Source organism: Cucurbita pepo, chromosome 13, assembly GCF_057944985.1.
Source record: "Cucurbita pepo subsp. pepo isolate OVF chromosome 13, ASM5794498v1, whole genome shotgun sequence".
Lineage (NCBI taxonomy): Eukaryota > Viridiplantae > Streptophyta > Magnoliopsida > Cucurbitales > Cucurbitaceae > Cucurbita > Cucurbita pepo.
In genome coordinates, this window is record NC_141810.1 from 1953990 (window position 1) to 1976863 (window position 22874).

Consider the following 22874-nt stretch of genomic DNA (forward strand, 5'->3'; position numbering starts at 1 on the left):
AGTATTTTTCAACATTCTTTTTTTACATTCATTATTGTCATTATTAGGGAATTGCCGAAATAATTAAGTGTAAAGTAACGAAGCCATTTAATGAGTGTGAATAATAATAATAATAATAATAAAGTCTACATTTATTAATAATAATAATATTATTATTATTATTATAATAATGATGGCGAAAGAGACAGCTCTTATGCCTATTTATTTTCTGCATAATTATTTTTTCAACTAAAAAATTAAATCTTTTATTTCTCTATAATAATAAATATCATATCTCAATTTTTTAGCTCTTAATTACGATTATATTAAAATTTATTCGAAGAAAATAGAAATTAATCTCCGAGACATCTCTTCTAAGATCAACTATTCAAGAAACCTATGTTCGAGATCGCTATAAATATTAGTTGTACTAACAAATGAGTTAAAACTTAAAGGTAGCACGGACTTTAGTTGACTTGAGATTTTTTAATTCAAGAAAATCCAAAGTAAGTAATATGACGGTGTTATAATAGAAGCATTTATTTGAAGAAAAACATAAAAGGTTTTTTTTTTTTTTTTTTTATTGTTGCCCATAATTTAAAAATAATGGTAAAGAATAAAGACATAATTCACCATTCATAGCCGTCAATATTTAATTCTCTATAGTTTTTATGCACTTATGGGTATTCATTCATAATTATGCATTTAAATCTCTCGCTTCTAAAAATACTTATTTTAATATTTAAATCACCTCGTGACTCGTGTCAAGGATTTGTATTAGGATTCAAAATTCAAATTCGATCTTAAGTGGTCTCGCCTCTTGCATCTCTTGCGACATGATTAATATTATGATGTCCAGTCATACACCTGTAAAATTTGTTCCACAAAAAAACGGAGGCTAACATTGTTGGCATAAATAGTAATTTTTTAGTTATTCTATCCTAAAAACGGCTTTAATTGGTAGTCTCAGTTCATTCATGTACATATAATTGTTAAATATAAACTTTCATATTCGTAAAATTATATCATAAAATTTAAATCTAATTTTAAAAAATAGTTTGTATTTTTATTAATGATTCTCCTCGTTTAAAAATTGTAGTAATTTTATTTCCATATTTTACAAATTCTTATTATGATTTAACCGTTTTTTTTTTTCTTTTTTTCTTTTTTTTTTGTTGAAAATTGTTACTAAATTAAAAATTATAATGAGTAAATCATTAAATATTAAAAACTAAAAATTAAATCATTATGAAGGAGGAAATTGTGTCGAGAGAAAATTTAAACAAATGGAAAAATAAGAAATTAAAATATGAAAGGGGACAACGACAGTGGGAAATTGGGACTGGAAAACCGTTAAAACTGACCGACATTACGTGTACGGCCCTGATTCATTCAAACATCATTCTTTCTTTTACCTTTGGAATTTTGTGCCACTAAAATAGCCATCAATTTCACTATTAGCCTACGTGCATCGGAATTCACAAATATCCTTTTTTTTTTTTTTTTTTTTAACTTATTTATCAAAATATATATATATATATATATATATATATATATATATATATATATATATATAATATTCGTTCATCGAAGTAACTCTAGAGGACGAGTTTGAGATAGGTTTAATATCGTTTTCATACAATTCAGTCACCTATCCATAAGAGGTCGATGAGTGCGGTTCAAAAGAAAAATATTTAACTAATGGGCAAAAAAAGCTATTTCCACTACCTCTAAATTTCCAGTCTCGTTTGAAGAAGGGTCGTGCCGTCACAGGTTAAATGAACATTTTTACGTGCTTGTTTGGATTACCTAAAAAAATTGTTTAGACTCGAGAGATAGTGAAAGGGTATTTTGGTCATTTTTATATATTATGAAATTTTCAAAAGGATTCACACCACAAAAAAAAAAAAACCATTTTCTAAGATTTGAGTTCGAGAGTTTCATTAAAAATGATTTTTTTTTCTCAAACTTATTATTTTAAAAATTATTTTGATTCGTTCTCAACATTACCAATTTTATTCAAATTATCTTTTTTTTCCTTCAAAATTAAATATTGAAAAGTCAATTCAAACAAAAAAAAAAGGTAAATTTCATCCTTAATTTTCCATAAATGCAATTTATATGTTTTATTTTATATATTGCAAAAAAGGTATATTTTTGTCGTGTTCTTTCATAAACTATAAAGTAAATAGGGATATTACATATAAATAGTGCAATTACATAATGTCAATGGATATTATTTGGAATTTACATTATGAAAATAAATATATCAACTTTATGTTATGTGATTTGACGTGTGATTCTCTCTATAGTTAGACATAGAAACAAATATTTCGTGGTCAATATAATTAAATCTTAATATTTTTAATTTGATTCTAAATAAACATTATCCAACAAAAATAAATAAATAAATAAAAGGTTACTAAAGTATTGATATTATAAAATATTCTTAATAATATGATATTTATATAAAAAAAACTAAAAAAATATTTTTTACTCGTAATTTTGGATGGAAATTATTAGTATTTTGCTTCAAACATACCCATTAATATATTTCAATTTTTTTAAAATTCAAAAATATATTTATCTTCTATGTTTTTATAAAATAGCATTAATAATAAAAAAATAAAATTTTAATTTATTCTTAGAGGGGTAGTTGGAGAGTGTATGTATGTGTATATATATATATATATATAATGTTTTTAGATGAAATTTTAAATTAGGGATCAAAATAAATGATTTATAAAATAATTGTTTGAAATTATAATTGGTAAATTATTGTATTTCCTAGATACATATTAGTTAATTATAATACTTACATGCTAATATACTGATAAATTATAAATTTTGTAATTAATGATACTTTTACATGTTGGTTAATTATAATAATTGGATATAAATAATTATTGATAATTGCAATTCATTAATCGTAATTACTTATATATATATTGATTAAATACAATAATTAATCCCACATAAAAGAAATTAATTTATAAGTCAAATTAAAATTAAAATTTTTTAATTTATATTAAATAGATTTTTATACTTTAATTTCTTTTAATTTATATTCCGACCCTTTATTTTTATTAAAATAAAAGGTGTTAATATTACTTTTAGTAAATATATTTTTGAATTAAAAAAAAAGTATTTTAAAAACATTTTTATTAATTTAACTTACATTTAATACAAGTAGATTCAGTCCACTGACACGTGTGCTGTGCACGTGTATTCGAATTTTGTTTTTTAAAACTTGGAGGGATTCTGTAGGCTCAGAACTTTGGCTTATCTTTTTCTAAGCGTGCCGGTCACGTGAAAAAGAACACGTGGCTGAATCCAAAAAGGAAAAAAACGGTGCAGAAACGGAACGGAAAAATTAAATGGACACGTAGACAAATCCGTCAATCACCGTTAACGTGCTGGAGACATTCTCTCGTTCATATTTAATAATAGTTTATAGAGGGGGAAAAAAATACGAATACGATTACAAATTAATAAAGAAAACAAAATACGACACCGTTTCATCCCGGCCGGAGCAAAACTTTGCCGATAAACGGATTGGACGGCGGCGGGAAAGCTTCAGAGGACGACGAGAGGATCCGACCCGAACACATCGCTGAAGTCTTGAAAGAAGTCGTCAGGAGGAGGAGTCGGGTATTCGAACACGAGACCGGATCCGATTTCTTCGACCGGACTGTGAAACACGCCGTTGAAGGAACCGTCGTCACTGAAGAAGTCGTTGAAGGAACCGTCGCCTAACTCGTCGAATAAAGTTGGAATCGTAGTTTCGAAGGCGAAAATGTCGTCGGGAATGAAGGTGTCGGAGCAGCTCGAGAATTCCGACATACAAGAGTTGTCGGGCTCGCCGGGGATTTGCGAATGGATTTCTTCAATGGCCGGAGAAGGACATCGGAGGACAGAGGTTGGAGAGGAAATGTTGTTGTTCGATTCCTCGCCGGAGTTGTAGCCGGCGGATTTCCCGGCGGAGGATTTCGGCGGTTGGGTTGTGAAATTAGTAAGTGCATCTGGTCCCCGGAGTTGAATGGCGGCGTTGTCGTAAACCATAGCAGCTTCCTCAGCCGTGTCGTAAGTTCCCAACCAGAGGCGTACACGGCGAAGTGGGTCTCTGATTTCCGCCGCCCATTTTCCCCACGGCCTCTGTCTCACGCCGCGGAACTTCTTCCCAATGGGCGGCTTCACAGACCGTCGATTCCTCGAAACCCCACATTTCCCCGGCGACCGTCTCAGTCCAATCCTCGCCGATCTGTTCCCACCCCAGATTCCATTCCCTTCACCAGAACAAGACGGTTCAATCGTAATTTCATTAACAAACTTCTTGACTCTTTGACGACCAAACATTTCAGGCTCATCATCGCTGGAGGAATCAGTGGCATCACCGTCGGAAACAGAAATCCGTACAACCCTCTGCCTGGTTTCCGGCACTGAAGTGAGCTTAACAAGGTTCAGATGCTCTGTATATTTAATGGGTCGGCCAAAAACAGAGTCGAAACCCATATTCAGTGATTGAAAGCGAAGGGAGGGGGGATGGAATACGAAAATGGGGTCAGTAGAAGGAATAAAGAAAGGTAAAAGAAGACGTTAAAGGAAGCCCTGAAACGAAGTGAAACGCACCATTAATGGGGTTTTGAAACCATGTTTAAAAAGGCATTAAAGGACGAGAAATTTATCAGGAAAGTTGGACTCGGAAAGGAAAAGGAGGGTAGAAGTGTGCGAGCGTGAGATTGAAGCTACAAACACCCAAAAGGTAAAAGAAAAAGAGTCAGAAACAGAGCAAAAAAATGGGAAAACCCAGAAAAATCAAAAGGGAGCCAAAGTTTTTTCTTTTTCTTCTTGGAAATCCCCAAAGAAAACGGCTGTTCTTAGACACTTTGCTAAATCTGGTAACCTCCTACGTTTCTGGGAAGAACAGGGGAAGAACAGGGGAAGCACAGAGGAAGAAGACGAAGAGATAATAAGCTGCAGAGAAGAACAAGCGCAGTGGCCAATCGGAACCACCTTTTCTTATAGGATCCCAGCCGCAAGTGGCCGTATTTTCGTATACGATAATTTTTTATTTTTTATTTTTCTAATTATAATTAAAAAAAAACGGGAAAAATCTCCGGTGGCTGGCTCAGCCGGGAAGGGGCGGAGAGGATAGGCGAAGCGCCGCATAAAGCGGAGGAGGTGCATGGTGGCGACACGTGGAAGAGCGACATTATTTGAAAACCAATAAGAAAGTTGAGAGTGGAGCTGAGTCAGCAAAAGATTTAGTTTAATTTTAAAGAAAAAAAAAAGGGTCACGTGAGTGGCAGAGACCCATTTTCAGTCCTACTTTGACTAAAAACAATTAAACCCCACCACCACTCTCCCACCCTTCTCCTTAATTACTTTAATCACCGTTTAATGATGTTCTAATTATCAATTAAAAACCCTAATTAACCCTTAAAATTAGGCTTAAATTGACTAGTTCGAATTTGTCCTATGCACCATTTTATTTTAATTTTTAAATAAAATAAAATTATATTAATAAAACAAGTGTATATTCGAGTATATTAATAAAATAAAGCTAAATTTTATAATAAAAAAAGTCTCCTAATTATTAATAAAACAAGTATATGTTCGGACCGTAAAGTGGTGAACCGGCGTGATTTTTCTAGTTTTTTTAGTTTAGTTATGGTTTGGCGGTTCGGCTCGGTTTTGTCTCCAGACCGAACCGAACGGACCCGTCTGCATCCCTACGCTGTCTGTTCGGCTTCTGCAGTGCTTTTGAGAAAGGAGCGGGAAAAAGCTGTTATTTTGTAGGGAAAAAATCAGTTGAGTTGAGTTCCAGTACATAGGGCATAGATATCTTTCGGTAGAAATGAGTTCGTGTCGTGTTTTGATTGGATGGAGAGGATATGAGAAAATAGAGTTAATAATAGCCGTACGATCGGGTGGCGGCGGCGTTAATGGCAATATACGAAGAAAACAGAACGGTCTCGGTAATAAATGGGTCGGTTGATCCGTAATTTCAGCTGCTATAGAGTGGCAATATTTAATGTTTATTATTTCCAAAACATTAAAATTTACTCTTTTTTCCCCTTTTTTTTTAGATTTAAAATAATTTTTTTTATCACCATTCTCAAATTATTATAACAATTTAGTAGAGAATCTATTTTTTTTTTTTTTTTTTTTTTTTTTTATAGAAATCTCTCTCTAGTAGACACGTTTTAAAATTGTGAGGCTGACGATGATTCGTAACGAGCCAAAACAGACAATATAAGCTAGTAGTGAGATTGGATTGTTACACAAATGGTATCAAATCCAAACACCGGCCGATGTGTCAGATAGGCTCTAAGGGAGTGGATTGTGATATAGATCCCACATCGATTGGAGAGAGGCAACGAAGCTATGCCCCTAAGGAGGTGGCTTATAAGATCCCACATCGATTGGAGTGGGCAACGAAGCTAAGCCTCGAAGCGAGGTGGATTGTGAGATTTCACCTCCACTGAAGAGGGGAACAAAACATTTTGTATAAGGGTGTAGAAACATTTCTCTAGTAGATACGTTTTAAAATCGTGAGGCTGACGACGATATACAACGGGTCAAAATAGATAATATTTAATAACAGTGGTCTTAAACTATTACAACGGGTCAAAGTAGACGCGTTTTAAAATCTCGAGGTGTTACAGGGGTCAACTGTGAATAGTTAGTGATAGTTTAAGGTGAGTGAATGGTAAAATATGTGGGTAATAAATCACTTGTTGGAGTGGGTAAAATAAAAATGGAAGGACAAGTGGATTTGTCTTAACAATTTGGCATATTTTATTTGTAATTTAGTTATTATATTACATGTTATAATCACTCTGTTTTAACTCATTTTAATAATACAATTTCTTTTATTTTTCTACTTTTAATTCTCGAATTATGCGATTTTTGTCTTCTTACTAACCCTTTTTAATATTCCTTCAATTAATTCCACATCTAAATAAATAATATAATTCCAAATAAATACATTTATAATTTTTTTTAAATCTCATGACCAAATTAAAATCCTACATGTGTTTGACTTCGATATTGGGATACGTATTTTGGATGGCTTATTATTATTGGTTCCCCATTTTTCGTGACACATGTCAATCAATGATTGATGAATAAGTTTCCGTTGTCACCTCTAATTAGATTGTAGGAATATTACTCTCGTTTAATTGATTGTCACGTTAGCATCATTTAAGAATGACGTGTCATCCAACAATATTAAATAATTTTTATTCTTGTAATAAATAAAATTACAGTCAAATAATGGCTTCAAATAGTTAAGTTGTATTATCATGTAAAAAAAAACACGTTCTTCTCGTAGAAACTTGAGCTCTTAAATGAATGGAAGGGTATATTAGTATTTTCGCTTAATAATGTTATTTAAGAGATATTTATAATTAATTATGAATCGAGGCATAGTACCCAAGATTAGTACTTTGAGCCACAAAAAAGAATGCACATATTAATTAAGAGTGGTAAGTCAAATAAGCACAATGTCCTAGATCCATTCATTACTTAGGTCTTTACCATAATGTTTCAATTTAATTTTACTATCATATATGGGTTTATTTAATTGTCACACTAACATTCAATTTTATCACATTAATGTTTATAAGACATTGATTTATTTGGTGCTTTTTAATTAAACTTTGTAGGAATATACTCCAATATTCTCGCCCAAAAATATTTGTTCCAATGAGTGGAAAGAAAATTGAGTTAGGTAGTGGTCGGGGTATTTTTTAATTCTAACCCAATTATTCGAGTTCTAAATTGTTTCTACCCATTATTAAATAATGAATTTAATCTAACCCAACTATAATTTTTTTTTATTACGTTAATTTCAAGTCATTTATTAAAATTTTTGTTTTGCATAAGAATAAAATGTTCGTTCGTAAAATATTTATTTATTTTTAAATATTTAATTAAAATTTGTACTCTATTTTAGTTAAAAATTATCTGACAAATAATTACAAATTTATTTTAACTAAGGAGGGTGAGATAAAGATTAGTAAAAAATGTATATAAAATCTTAGGTAATATAATTTAAAATTAGCAATAAATTTAAATTAATTCAACCTAATTTTAAGAATTTTCATTTAAAACACAATTTTAAAAAAAATCTAAATAATGTCATAATAATCCAATTTTTTAGAAGTAGGTAAATAATAAGTATATAAATGAATTAATAAATTTTCGAATTTACCCAATTAATAAAATTTCCCATTTAATTTAAGAAATATTTTGTTTTTGGTAATTTTATCTGTGATTATAAAAATTAAATATTAATTAAAAAATTTATATAATAATAAAATAATGAGACGTGTACGGCCTGTCATCGAAATACGGAGGGATGATAAATGAAGAGAGAGAGAGAGAGAGAGAAAAATAGTGGGTCCCACATACAAGCTTTTTAACACTGTAACAATGTGTTTGGTCACGTGATGTCGAGTTGCTGACGTGGCAACTGCACATGATTTTTCTTTTTAATTTTAAAATATGTTGGGGACTAGTTAGCAAAATTTCTCCCTAAGTTCAGAGAATGAAAATTTGCTCATTCCTTTTTTTTAAATTATAATTTAATTGCCCCTAAAGTAATAAAGGAATTTTTTGTTTTTGCTAAAGTAGGCTTTGAAAGATTAGACTTTTTACTTTTGCCCCAAAAGCAAAAGAAAAAACAAAATTATATTTAAAAATAAAATAAATAAATAATTTTTTTACAACGTACCAAAATAATATATATATATATATATATATATATATATATATATATATATATATATATATATATATATACCACATAAACAGTTATTTAAATATGTACTTTATGACGTCACTATAAACTATTAGTTAATATATTTTCCTTGCATTTTCTCTCTCCTGTGTTCATCTAGATCGAGTATGTGTTGTTGTGCAGTTCCTCTCTTATGTTCTTTCTGTTTATCTAGGTCGAGTATGTGTTGTTATGTGATCTTAACAACGGGTATTAGAGTCATACTCTTAATTTAGTCATGTCAATGGAATCTTTAAATGTCGAATAAAGAAGTTGTGAGCCTTAAAGATGTAGTTAGAAGTGGTTCAAGTATCGAACAAAAGGTGTACTTTGAGGACTCCATAAACTTCAAGGAAGGCTCTATGGTGTAGTATGCTCGAGTCTGGAAGGACCGTTGAGCGTTTTCGAATAAAAAATAAATGAAATTTAAAATCCCACAAATGAATTATATAATAAATTAAAAATTGGCATGCAATAATAAAATGGTGAGTGGAAAATAAAATTAAATATTTAGATTGTACTTGAAAAGTGGAGGTAGGACCCTTAAACCTTGGGTTTGGGTGCTCCATCCTTGGAACACAAAAATAAATAAATAAATAAATCACTTAAAGTTCCATTAATTGGATTTTTTTTTTCTTCCATTTATTAATTATTCAAACAATAATTTTGTTACCATTTAACAATAATATTAGTCTTCGCAAATTATTTGATTTTAGTTATTCAAATCCTCGATTCTCGTTTTTTTAATGAGTTCATCGATACTAAATTATTCAAACTCTAAAAAAACTCGAAAGAAAGAGAAGATGAACTGTCTCATCTCCTATATTAAACTATAGTTCTTATCAACCGAAGACCCACCAAAATTTTCAACCCTAATTTAAATTCTTCGAACCTGTAACTAAAATGGAACAAATGTAAAGAACGAGTACATTCGTGATTCCAACTCAACCCGGGTATGATTAATAGTAGAGAAAATGGTATAAATTGGGGCATAGAATGAGAGTCAAAGTTGGGTGGAGGGGTTATTAATGTGTTGGTTATTAATAAATATGTTGGAGGCTAAACCATTAATTACAAATTGGAGACATTAAATGTGAAAACATGTCTTTCTCAATTTCTCACCAATCACTTATTGTTATTTGTTAAGCACATCAAAATCATAAAGAAATCATTGCAACATTATTAATTAATTTTCCTTTTCCTTTTCCTTTTACCAAATTCTTAGGTTAGATTTTTTTTTTTCTTTTTTAAGAGTTAGGTTGATTTTTTTAAAAAATAATTAATTAGCACTAAAATGGAGCTACAACACTACAGATTATTATGAATATTAAGAATGTTGTAACTAATGTTAGTGATGCATTGTAATTGATAATCTTAAGAATGTTGTAACTAATGTTAGTGATGCATTGTAATTTGTCAATGTTTGATGTTTGAACTTTATGAAATTTTAGTTATTAATATAAAATGTACAGTAAATGAGTAATTTTTGGTTAATAATTAAAAAATATCCCAACAACTTAGAACCCATAAAAATAGAGGGTTGAGTTGGGTTAGATTGTAACATATATTCGAGTGGCTCAGATCACCAAATACCTCTGTTAGAGGCTTGTTTGATAACGTTCTCATTTCATTTAATTTTAAAATTTAAACCAAATTTTTAGAAATATTTATATGGGAGTGGAGGTGAAGTGGTTTTTTCCTGAAACCGAGGCATCAGAAGACCTGATTTTATGGAAAGTGAATTCCCACGACCTCTTTGTCGGCAGCCTTTAATTAATTTATTTTTTTTTCTTCTTTTTAATTCTCCAAAAATCCTCCAAAATATTTATTATACTTCTTTTTCATAATTCATTATAAAATAATACATAAAAAGATTTTTTAGTTTTAAAAAAAATAATAAATTATTAGATAAAATAAAAATAATGCTTATTTTATTCGCAAGGAAAACCATGAACAGTGTACGAATGAAGCTCATGACACCTTCAACCTACTCTTGTAGCTTTTGCTTATAATAATATTATATTCTGAATGAGAATAAAATAATAATAATTATAGATACAGGTTTAGAACGTTAGGTTGTGCGCAGGTCAGGTCCAGAGCAGGGTTTTATTGGAATAAACTCTGAAGATTAAAGATAAATTTGTTTATCCATACAAACAGGTTTAGAACAGGCAGCGTTTTCAGGAGGGAAACATAACTAAACCCATTGGATAAAAGAGGCAGCAGATTCAACCATATTAAATTCAAGTAAAAGCCATTTGGGAAAGAATCCCTCCTCTAATACTAAGCAGCGTACTACTAACCCATAGCATACTTCTGAGTCCAGCTTCTCGCAGTTGCCTCGTACTTGCTTCTGTCAGTCTTGTACATGTGCGCGATCTCTGGCACCAAAGGGTCATCTGGATTCGGGTCTGTTAGCAGCGAGCAGATCGAAAGTAACACCTGCGGGTACAAAACATAACACCCTATGCTTAAAATATACGCGGACTAATTATCACATCAATTCTAACCAACACGTGGTATACTAAAATACATATGTTAGGGAAAGGTTGTCCTCTTTGGGCTTCCATCAAAGTTTTTAAAATGCAGATGCTAGGGAGAGGTTTCCACGCCCTTATAAATATGTGGTATACTAAAATGCATCTGTTAGGGAGAGGTTATGCTTAAAATATACGATGACCAATTATCACATCAATTCTAACCAACACGTAGTATACTAAAATGCGTATGTTAGGGAGAGGTTGTCCTCTTTGGGTTTCCATCAAAATTTTTAAAATGCATATGCTAGGGAGAGGTTTCCACGCCCTTATACATATGTGGTATAGGGAGAGGTTTCCACGCCCTTATACATATGTGGTATACTAAAATGCATCTATTAGGGAGAGGTTATGCTTAAAATATACGATGACCAATTATCACATCAATTCTAACCAACACGTGGTATACTAAAATACATATGCTAGGGAGAGGTTGTCCTCTTTGGGCTTCCATCAAAGTTTTTAAAATGCATCTGTTAGGGAGAGGTTTCCACGCCCTTATAAAGGCGTGGTATATATTAAAATGCTCTAATAGGGAGAGGTTATGCTTAAAATATACGATGACTAATTATCACATCAATTCTAACCAACACGTGGTATACTAAAATGCGTATGCTAGGAAGAGGTTATCCTCTTTGGGCTTCCATCAAAGTTTTAAAAATGCATCTGCTAGGGAGAGGTTTCCACACCCTTATAAAGGGTGTTTCGTTTCGTTGTCCTCCCTAACCGATGTGGGATCTCGTAATATCAATGCATGAATCAAAATTGCAATACGTATTATTTCCACCCAATACTCATAATTCTTGTCTATGCAAAGAATGACAACCTTGGAAATGGTTAGTGCAGGACTCCACTGTTCCTTAAGTATGTCAAGGCATATGCTGCCGTTGCTGTTGATATTGGGATGGAAGACCTTTGTTCTGAATGCAACCTGCATGGGTTGATGAACTCAATTTTAGCTATCAATTACATATTATGAGAAATTGAGTGAATTATTTTACTGGAAAAAATGGAGTAATACAACTAGGCATTGACATTTATTGGTAAATACCCAAGTTCCTAAATCAGAAACATGTAGACTTGGTTTAACACAACTTACGAAAGTATGTGATAGTGAGATCTGTAATTAATATGACCAAGATCACTATCAAACTATCAAGTAAATTGAGGTGGCTTTCTGATAAAATCACAAACTCGTACGAATTTGAGGAAGGAATAGTCCAGTAATTCAAAGGAAAAAGACATAAAATTGAACCTTTGCTGCCAAATTCCAAGGGGTTAAACAAAACAGTGTAGTCGGTGAGTTGATGGTTTTACATCTCGGTAATTTTAGCTCCAAACTGTCCTTTTTTTTTTTTACAAGAAAACTCTTCATTTAAAAGATTGATTACAAAGGGAATTAGGAAGACAACGTACCAACCAAATCCAAAGCCAAAACGGTGGTTATAATTACAAGATAATTTGAATAAGTGGCTCAGAATCTAATAAGATCTCAATGTCTTCAAATGTATACTACTGTCTGGAATATCAATCTCAATCCCATCAATTGAATCGCTTTTTCGAGAAATACGAGACATCTAAGTCATATAAGTAAAGAGATATATTCATTGATAAGATAAATAAAAAATGGGAATGGTGATTGGATTGATGATAAAATAGAAGCAATTGAACTGAACGTTCCAAGTGCATCCAGCAGGAATCGAACCTACGAATTTTCCCCTTTATTAGGTCAGTATAGGTTGGGCACTTTAACCATTCAGCCAGGTTCGAGGACCCGTTGGTCAAAGGAAAGGGTAGGTCCTGATGCTGGGACGGAACCGTATGAGGTTCAAGATGCAAGGACTCCTTTCCAACTGAATAGCTATAAACTTAGCCATATAACCCCTAAAACAACTTGAGCTTTTTATTTTGAAATAGCTAAACTCTACATTGGCTGCACATGGAACTCCATGGGCGTTCTGGAGACCACCCAAATGACGCCAAACAGCCAAAACAGTTCACTCCGAAATAAAGAGCCAAAGGTGCAGAGGATCAACAGGTGGTCTTGCATTGCCACGCTTTGCCTCCAAAGGATGCAACAATGAGAGGGGAGATAAGATTTAACTTCTCCGGTTCGTGTTTGTTGTATTAAAGGTTCCAATCAACTTAGTGAACAGATTTTCCAGCACCTCTTTAGAAATGAGATAGGAATGCAGGAATTTACAGGAAAATAACCCTGAACTTTCCAGCTCCCCTCACTCTATCGTCTTGAAAGTTTGGTCAGACATTGGATAGCCTATTTTTCCAACTTTAACTCTCAGAAATAATATTGTAGGAAAGATTCCAATGGCCACAGGATAGTCCCAGAGTTTAACATCTCTCCACCACCACTGGAAAGAAAATTTATTTATCCGCCAAGCCAAGTCCTTTCATATAGCTATAGAGAAACAGGGACTTTTCATACTTTTTAGGAACTTAGGGCAATTAACCACCGCAAATGATCATTAACAAATTCTCTTGCAATCAGCTGATGCCAAAGAGTATGCATTTCAAAGAGATCTCCAATGGAGACGCTCTTTTTTCTTTCTTCTTCATTTAAAGTACATGGTGAAACTATATTACGTAAAATGATTTTTTCAAAATGGCGCAGTAAGAAATTTCTCTGAAACACCTAAAGAGTTGGCAATTTGTGTCTAAAAGATCAAGTAAAAGACGTTCGAATATATTGAAGCATAGATAAGTATTAAGGAGTTCAAAGTTGAAGACGATATTTGCGTAGAGACAGAAGTGGAAAAGAATGGGGAGTTTTTTAGCATTAATGGAAAGCTCGGATTTTTATTCCAAAGTGAAGATTTGGAAAAAGAAAAGTTGGCACTTCCTCCCGAAAAAGAGGCTGCTGGTTTTGAGGATAATGCAAAGAAAAGCTCGGGGAGAGCATGGGTTTTTCTCCCCTTGTGAATTTGGTGGAGTTAGGTTTCAGTAGCAGTCGAAAAAAAATTTCGTGGGTTGGTTTTTCAGATTATTTGAAGAAACCAGAGGCCATTTTATCACCAATTACACTGATTCTTCGTGTGTTGATCTTCTAGATTACTTGAAGAAACTAGAGGTTATTTCATCACCAATTCCAAGTGATAAGAAGAACAAAGCCAAGGGGAGACAAGACGATAAGGGATGCACTAGACGGGTCAAGATGGTTGAATAGGAGGATCAAGATGGTTGTCTCAAGCTGGCTAGGTACTCACGGATATGAAAATAAACAACGCTAAAGGATGGAGATATTTAGAATTTTTAGTTTCTTAGAGGGATACTCCTAACTTTTATATAAATGTTTTGGGTCTCAAAGAGGATCTTAATTCTTTTTAGTAGGCTTTTTTAAGAGTCGAGTAAGGAAAATATTTTAGCAAGTTTTGTAACTTCTTTTAGTGGCATTTTATGTCAAGTTTTTGGGTTTTCGTGTAATTTTCAGTTGGGGAGGACATGTTTGTACTCTTCCTAAAGAGTTCTGTAACTTGTAACTTTTCACTATCATAATTAAATGTTTGTTTCCTTGTAAAAAAACTGAGGTATACAGAAGTGTAAAAAAAGATGCCAGGTAAATGGAGCATATCAATTCTAAGTACCTTGGGTGGTTTAAATGGATAATCTGGAGGGAAATGAATGTTGACAAGAAACATTCCTCCTGCATATGGACTGTCAGGAGGACCCATTATTGTTGCTTGCCAATGGAACATGTCTTCAGCTACTGGGCCTAAAATTTTTCATCGAACAGACAATTAAAATCACGTGAACATAATATTGCTATAACCATTAGTTATGTCAACTGAGGTACAATAGAAAAATAATCGAACGGGGACGCTTGTTCCCAACATAAATTCATCAAGGAAAGAAGATGAAGAAGCATAAATTTTATTGGCATTCCACATATGAAGAATATCATGGTGTAAAGAATTATTATCAGTAAGATTAAAGTTGGTTCAATCCCAGTAAGAAATTTTGGAGGCTGGCTAAAAGCTTGAGATCGAACTTTTCAATTCTCACAGGAAGAACTATCATTAAATTGAAATTTATGATTAAAAAAAAAAGTTCGATGCAGAATCCTTGATGAGCAAATTTAACTACTGAGATATTTTGATTGCAGATACATCACGACTCTGGACTTATATGGTCAAAATCAAGGCTGAATAAACATTTGATAACATAAAGCTTTGATTATCATGGGCAGTTCCTTTCTATTTCCATTCGGAACATGTCAATGTCCTGAACTTTCATGCATGTTTCAAACCTTCTAGTTTAGTCTTTGTACTAAAAATTAGTTCAGTCTTTGCATTCATTTTTTTCTCTATTATTAAACAAAAGCATAACAAAGTCACAGACGTGTTTTGTTCATTCAATTGATGTGTTAGTGGTCAAGTGCTAGATTGCAAATAGATTTATTTTAAATGTAATCATTAATGAAAACTAAACTTAAGAGTTTAGAGACTAAATTGAAATAACTATATATGCTAGGTGTGAAGATAGCTCATTCAGCTTAACAGATTTACTTGCTCTTAATATACTGTTTAACGTGAGACCATACTAGTTAGAGAGAGATTATGCATTAGTCATATCATTGGAGAGTTATTTTGTCGATAAATATTCTTGAACTAATGTGATTATACTTGGCAATGAAATACAGAAAGATTCATCTCAATTATTCTTTCTTCTCTGTGTTCGGTGTTATTCTTGAATAGATGTTTAGGAATCGAAAGAGGTTAAATTTTATAAACCTTTTAAGCATATGCATGGAAACTGGTAACAAGATCAACAACGGTGTGCATAAAAATACGATGCCAAACTTATAAAATTATGCTGAGCACAGTCGCAAACGTGCTCAAGGATCATATGCTAGTAATAATTGGCGTGTTACTATGATCTTGTTGCAGATACAGCCGTTTAACGACAACAACGTTTAGAAACAAAGATCAGACTCTCTCAACTCATAACATGTCTAAAGCCTAAATACGTGAAATAACACGGTCAATCCTACGCTAAAAAAGCAACAATCAGAAGGAAGATCATAAGCAACAAACAGAGCTCCTTCCAGTTTTCCACACAAAATAAATCAAACAAACAGATTTTAAGCTCTTACAATCCTCAACTCCAAATCAGGCAGGAAATAGTTCATGAAAATCATAAAGAAAAATGTTAGAAAGAAGAAGAAACCTGCACTGCAAGACGTAGGAGGATCCTTCTGGAGATCCTTGAGCTCTTTCAAGATCCGCTTCGAAGCCATCACCAAAATCCAAAAGAGTGGAATCTCTGGAGATCGTTTGAAGTTGAGAATCACAAAGAAAGAAGAAAAACAAACAAAGGAATGAACATAGCAGAAAATAGAAGCAGCGAAGAGAAGAAAGGAATAGAAAGCTCACCTTGAGATCCTCCTGCGTGTTTGTTGTTTTGCCTGAGAGAAGAGAGGATTTGCAATAATTTACAAAACCACTTTATATATTCCAAAATATATATAATAATAATAAATAAATAAATAAATAATAATAAAAAACAGAGAAAAATAAAAGAGTGAGAGCACTCTACTCTACTCCGTAGACTCGTTTAGCTTATTGGTCTAATTCATGTGGACCCACCAATATTCATTATTTTTATTATTTTTTTAACCTAATTTTTTTTTATTAATCGAGGTTGGGTTTTGAGACAAGAATAAAATACAAACCTATCAATCATTTTTTCTAAATTATCTCGAGATGTCAGTCTCCTATTTTCCCTGCCAGGTTGTCCCACGACAGATTGAAGAATTCCCATTTGCCCAAAAAGATGGACAAACTTTCTGTGCGTTGAGCGCTTACTTGATCTAAATCCTCAAATAAGAAACCACATGCCATTCATCGGTACTAGCGAAATTCCCGCCAATGATGCCCCTTTTAGTCGGTTTGTAGCTTGACCTTCAACATGGGTCATAGCATATAGTTACCAAAAATAATATGTCTGAGGAATGGTTAGGTTCATCATGTTATTATTTTAGGTTTATATACAACTACGTTGATCTGAATAAAAGGTATTTTAGACGCCCGTAATTCCAAATTATAGATATAAATTACTTTTTATATTAATATCGGAAGCATATTAAAGTTAGTATTATTCATAATTTCCTTTCACTTTTCACTTTTCCTCCATTCGTTGACAAATAAAAACGAAATCATTTATTGTTTCCCTAATAAGTTAAAAAAAAAAAAAAAGATTCCATCATAATTATTAATTATGTTCTTTTTTTCACTTTTCATTTTCAACCCCTCAATTATTTACCCTAAAATTCACTTTGAAATAATGATAAATTACAGCTGCCACCTGTATATTACACATGGCATCATAATTACAAATTTCCCCCCAAAAAAAATCATAATTAAAAGATTTCCCTTATTTTTATTATAGTTTTTTTTTTCTCTAAAAACTAAATTTTATTTTTATTTAATATTACGACAACCTTATCCGAAGATCTCCCTTCATCTTATCGTGTACCTCGTGCAAACAATGTTTGAAAAGAAAAATATTTGTTCGAATGCAAGAATTCTATTTTAGATAGTTTCGTGATTGACATTGAAGAAAGAAAATAACGATAAAAAGATTGTATACGACCATTCTTTTGACTTTTTAGCTTCGAGTCAACGTCTCTATCTCATATTCTCTCGTTTTTTAAAAAGTCAACTTCTGTTTTGTTGCAAAACTAGAATCTAGAGAAGAGATTCAAATCTAAATAGGAAAAAGCTCACAAATACTTAATGAAAGGTAAGCACTACATGAACAAATTAGCTACAACTCACTCAGAGGTTGAATTCTCTGTCACAACAGCTTGTGGCGGCGGCTGAACTTTCAGATCGGTTCGTGGAAGAACGTCGATTCTCTGCTTCCATTGGTCGAACGCTTTCGATCATCGTCACGATTTCCGACATTTTCGGTCTCTGATCTGGTATCCTGGTCACACATGATAAGGCTATCTGTAACATTTCAACCATTTCTTCCTCTATGTTGGGGTACCTCATCAGCTCTACATCAAATACCTCAGCTGTCCACTCCTCACGGACAACTGAATGAACCCATCTAACCAAGTGCACGATTTCTTCGCCTCCTGTGGCGTGTATCGGGGACTTTCCGGTTAGAAGCTCGAGGAGCACGACGCCGAAGCTGAAAACATCTGATGCTTGTGTGGCCTTGCGGGTGTCTGTCACTTCCGGGGCTCGGTAACCAGCAGCACGAGATATAGGTGGAGCGAGTGAGCTTGTTATGGTTGCTAGTCCAAGATCAGACACACATCCGTACTGTCGAGAGTTCAGAAAGATGTTCGAGGATTTTACATTTCCATGGACGAGCTTCCCTCCGTTTTCGGCATGGACACGGGCGATTCCTCGTGCTGCACCTACTGCAATTCTCAGTCTACTGTCCCAATCTAATGGGGTCTTTTCCTCTCCACGTTTACCTGGAGAAAAAGGAACAAACAAACAAGGATACTAAGAACATGTCGAAAACTGCAGAGTTCCCCTGCTGTGGGAGAGTAGACCCTCTATGTTGTTGATAAATTTGTGCTCATAGCAATTGATTATAGGACGTTATATTGCCGAGATTACAACCCCGATGTCATTATCGGCATTGTATCATTCTCGGCCAAGCAGCCGATCATGGATGTAACAGCCCAAGCTCACCTCTAGCAGATATTGTCTTTTTGGACTTCCCCTCAAAGTTTAAAAACGCGTCTACTAGTGAGAAGTCTCCACACCCTTATAAGAAACGTAACGGGCTAAAGCGGACAATATCTATTAGCAGTGGGCTTGGGCTGTTATGAATGGTATCAGAGTCAGACATCGGGTGGTGTGCTAACGAGAACGTTGGGCCCCAAAGGGGTGGATTGTGAGATCCACATTGGTTGGAGAGGGGAACCAAACATTCCTTCTAAGGGTATGGAAACCTTTCCCTAGTAGACACGTTTTAAAACCGTGAGACTGACGACGATACGTAACAGGCCAAAGCGGACAATATTTACTAACAGTGGACTTGGGCTGTTACAGCGGAGTAAGGCTAAACAACCATGTGAACAGATACAGAACTAACACGGATTATTCATAACTAGCAAGATGAACGCTCGACTTAAAACGAACTTCATTCAGCTTAAAACTTCTTCTCTCCTAGACAGAAATCATCCCAAAAACACATAAAACTCCACTAATTCACCAAAATACTGTAATTTTAGTCATAATCATCAGTAGAGAGCATAAACAATGAAACTACAATCATCAGCAGTTCATACGAGGCGCATAGTCGAGATAGTAACATACCGTGCAACATAGCCGAGACGCTTCCCTGACTAAAGAAATCATAAACCATCAGCTTCTCATCTTTGGAATAATAGTAAGCCTTCAACTCAACCACATTCTCATGCCTGATACCGCCAACGATCTCCATTTGCTGCTCGAAATCGCGCTTCCCGGCGTTAACATCCTTCAACCTCTTAACAACAACAGTAGTAGCATCCTCCAGAATTGCTTTATAAGCAGTCCCAAAAGTTCCCTTCCCCAAAACCTCAGCAGAAGCCCTCAACAAATCCTCCAAGTCAAAAGCATAATGACAGCCCTCAAAGAAAACCAATCTGTTATTCACATCTTGAGTCCTCGATATCACCTTCTCCGGCGACATTCGACCTTTCTGCCGATCCCCGGAATACTCATCATCCTCACTCTTCCTTCTCGAGAAGCAAACAAGTATTAGAAAGCCAAAAGCCAGAAGCCCCAAAAGACCACCAGCAATTATGATTCCTAACAATGCTGCTTCTCTAAGCCCTTTCGGCTTATCATTTGACACGAGCAACGTCGGTGGCACAGGAGGATTGTTCGGTGAAGAACGTTCGAAGGATATGTTATTGCCTAGAAATGAAGAACTTGGAAATCTCTGTAAAGATTTAGGCAAACTCCCACTCAAATTGTTGTTGGATAAATTCAGAATCTGCAATTTGGGCATTTGGAGGTCAGGGATTTCCCCTGAGAGAGAGTTGTTTGCCAAATTCAAACCAGTAAGCTCTGTCATATTAGAAAGTGAAAAGGGTATGCTGCCATTGAAGCCATTGTTAGAGAGGTTCACAAAGGTGAGATTCTTCCAGACAGAGAAGTTTGAAGGCAATGGCCCAGAGAAGTCATTGAACTGAAGATAAAGATAAGACAAGTTACTAAGATTAGAGAAATCCGAAGGGAAATCCCCTGTTATACGATTGGATCTGAGACTCAAAATTTGCAGCCCCGTGAGCCGGCTGAGAGTGTTCGCCGGAATCGGGCCGTGGAAGCCAACTCCGGGCAATCGAACGGCTATAACACGAGATTCATCATCACTGCAAGTTATACCAGTCCAGTAATGGCAAACCGGAGAAGTCACATTCCAATTAAGAGAGCGAGAGTGAGGAAGCTTCTTGACAAAATCAAGCAAAGCTCGCTTATCTTGAACTGGGTCGCCATTACTTGGGGAAAAAACCAACCCCAGAACCAAAACGAAGCTGATAATCCACAGAGCTTCCATTAGAGGTCTGTAGAACACAGAACCAGACGTTTCTACAATGGTTTAAACTGTAAGGAACCCAGATGAGAGGAAGAGAACAAGAAGAGAAAAACAGGTTAGATTGACAAATTTGAAATCAATATAAAAAGGGAGAAGGGAATAGAAATGGAAAACAACTCGCAGGGTTTGAATATTTGAAATAACATCTCACAAACCGAGCTTCTTTTTGTTCTTTACTCAGTCCCTTGTTTAAGCATTGGCTTTGCTGGAGTTTGAAGGAACCCCAGATTACAAGAAACGAGAAAAGGGGGGAAATAAAATACAATTTCCCTAGAAAACAGAGCAAAAGCAGGAAAGCAAGGCGTATATTAGCGCAAGATCTAAACCAAACACCAAGAACAAAGATTCAAAAATCCATTACAGGGCGAAAAAGCTTGTGGGTAAGAGAGAAAAAAAAGTGCAATGATTTCTCTGTGACCTCAAATTGAAATGAATTCAAACACAGCAAAGGGTAGGATTAAAAAGAATCTAAAAAAGCAGGAACAGCAGCGAAGTTATGATTGTTTGTAAAAAGGAAGAGCAAAAGGGCTTTCAACAACTCACAGCAGCCATTGAAGCTCTGAAGAAGAAGCTTGTAGCTCGTGTAGCTATGGCGCTCGTCTGTTACACGCAGAGGGAAAATGGGGATTGAGTAGCTGAATAGAGAGTGAGAGAAAACGGTAAACTAATAATGGAGGGGAGAGGGCAAAAAACCAGTGTGTGATGATTGTGAAGCATTTTCTGGATGGGGTAAATTCATAAAAGGCCAAGAAATGTGGGTCCGATTATTAATTACTACAAACATTTGGGGTCCTTTTTCCATTTTTAGCTATTTCAGGAACGTGTGTGTAAATAATATTCTTTCTTAATTATTATTTAACCTAATTCATCCAATTATACCTTAACTTTTAATAAATTAATCTTGGAATTTTGTTTTTATATAAGCTTTTTAAATCTATTATTAAAAATTTATATAATTAGATTCCTATTTAATTACTTAAAACGTAATCATTTTGTCTTACAAGTTAATTAATTGTATCAATGATAAATATTTTGAAAAGTTGAAAAAATAATTTAAAAATAAATATAAAGTTTTTTTATTTTTATTTTTTAATTTTAGTAGGTTAAAAATAAACTTTTTTGGTAGAAAAATAGGTGGGGTCCACCCCCTCACTTTTTCTTGGGAAAAAGTTGATCTTAGGAGCTACTATTAGTAAGTTCAAATCTCTCTTGTCTTTTTCTTTTTTTATTTTTTTTTTAATTTTTTTTTAATTTTTGTTATCCAAATGGATTAATGGACCATATCCATCCACGTTGCTCTACCTTAGATTTTTATTATATATTTATTATATATAATATATGGTTTAACGATGTTAATTATCGATATTAATAGAATTAAACATAGTTATTGCATTAATTACACTTTTTTTTAAATTGAAATTAATGGAATATTGTTTAATATTTTGCTAATTCTACTTAGTTATTAGTTATTAGTCATTAGTTATGTAATTAGCTAAGATTATTAATTATTAGTGTCGCATTTCAAAATAACAATAAACTTTTAACATTAATACTCTTATACTTAAAAAAGTAATTTTTGGAGATTTTATATAAGGTTGTAACGACAAAGATCCACCGCTAGCAGATATTGTATTCTTTAGGTTTTTTCCTCTTTCCCTTGAGCGTCAAGGCGCGTCTATTAGGAGAAGGTTTCCACACCATTAAAAAGGGTGTTTTGTTTCCTGCCCAACAAATGTGTGATATCACAATTCACCCCCTCTTTGGGGCCAGTGTCCTTGCTGACACTCGTTCCTTTCTCCAATCGATGTGGGACCCCCTCCAAATCTACCCCCTTTGGGACCCAGCATCCTTACTCGCACATCGCCTTATGTCTACCCCTCCTTCGGAGAAGAGCGAGATGGAAGGTTTCCACACCATTAAAAATGGTGTTTTGTTTCCTGCCCAACAAATGTGTGATATCACAATTCACCCCCTCTTTGGGGCCAGTGTCCTTGCTGACACTCGTTCCT

The 22874-nt window shown here is 33.9% G+C and overlaps 3 protein-coding genes across 3 annotated transcripts; all 3 read right to left on the minus strand.

Moving 5' to 3' along the window:
- Positions 1–3350: 3350 nt before the first annotated feature.
- On the minus strand, positions 3351–5266 carry LOC111808457 (ethylene-responsive transcription factor CRF2-like). The gene has a single exon (XM_023694442.2). It carries the CDS (start codon positions 4489–4491, stop codon positions 3556–3558), a length of 936 nt encoding a protein of 311 aa, XP_023550210.2. The 5' UTR covers positions 4492–5266; the 3' UTR covers positions 3351–3555.
- Positions 5267–10851: 5585 nt separating this feature from the next.
- Positions 10852–16799, minus strand: LOC111808458 (ubiquitin-conjugating enzyme E2-17 kDa). Its single transcript, XM_023694443.2, has 5 exons — positions 16689–16799; positions 16483–16578; positions 14901–15028; positions 12128–12232; positions 10852–11206 (listed from the first exon to the last, which is right to left on the minus strand). The coding sequence occupies exons 2-5, from the start codon at positions 16550–16552 to the stop codon at positions 11063–11065; spliced, it is 447 nt and encodes a 148-aa protein (XP_023550211.2). The 5' UTR covers positions 16553–16578; positions 16689–16799; the 3' UTR covers positions 10852–11062.
- A 1063-nt stretch (positions 16800–17862) lies between these two features.
- On the minus strand, positions 17863–21567 carry LOC111808460 (putative inactive receptor kinase At4g23740). Its single transcript, XM_087116766.1, is given in 4 exon segments — positions 17863–18130; positions 18132–18745; positions 19599–20873; positions 21409–21567. Coding segments are annotated over 3 exon segments (1884 nt in total). The 5' UTR covers positions 20827–20873; positions 21409–21567; the 3' UTR covers positions 17863–18088.
- Positions 21568–22874: the final 1307 nt, after the last annotated feature.

Bases quoted from the DNA above. Each gene is read 5' to 3' on its own strand.
- LOC111808457 (XM_023694442.2), bottom strand. From the start codon at position 4,491: ATGGGTTTCGACTCTGTTTTTGGCCGACCCATTAAATATACAGAGCAT.
- LOC111808458 (XM_023694443.2), bottom strand. From the start codon at position 16,552: ATGGCTTCGAAGCGGATCTTGAAAGAGCTCAAGGATCTCCAGAAGGAT. The intron at 15,029-16,482 runs GTTTCTTCTTCT...GAAAAATTTTAG, and splicing joins TCCTACGTCTTGCAGTGCAG to GCCCAGTAGCTGAAGACATG. The intron at 12,233-14,900 runs GTACTTAGAATT...CAACCCATGCAG, and splicing joins ATCCATTTAAACCACCCAAG to GTTGCATTCAGAACAAAGGT.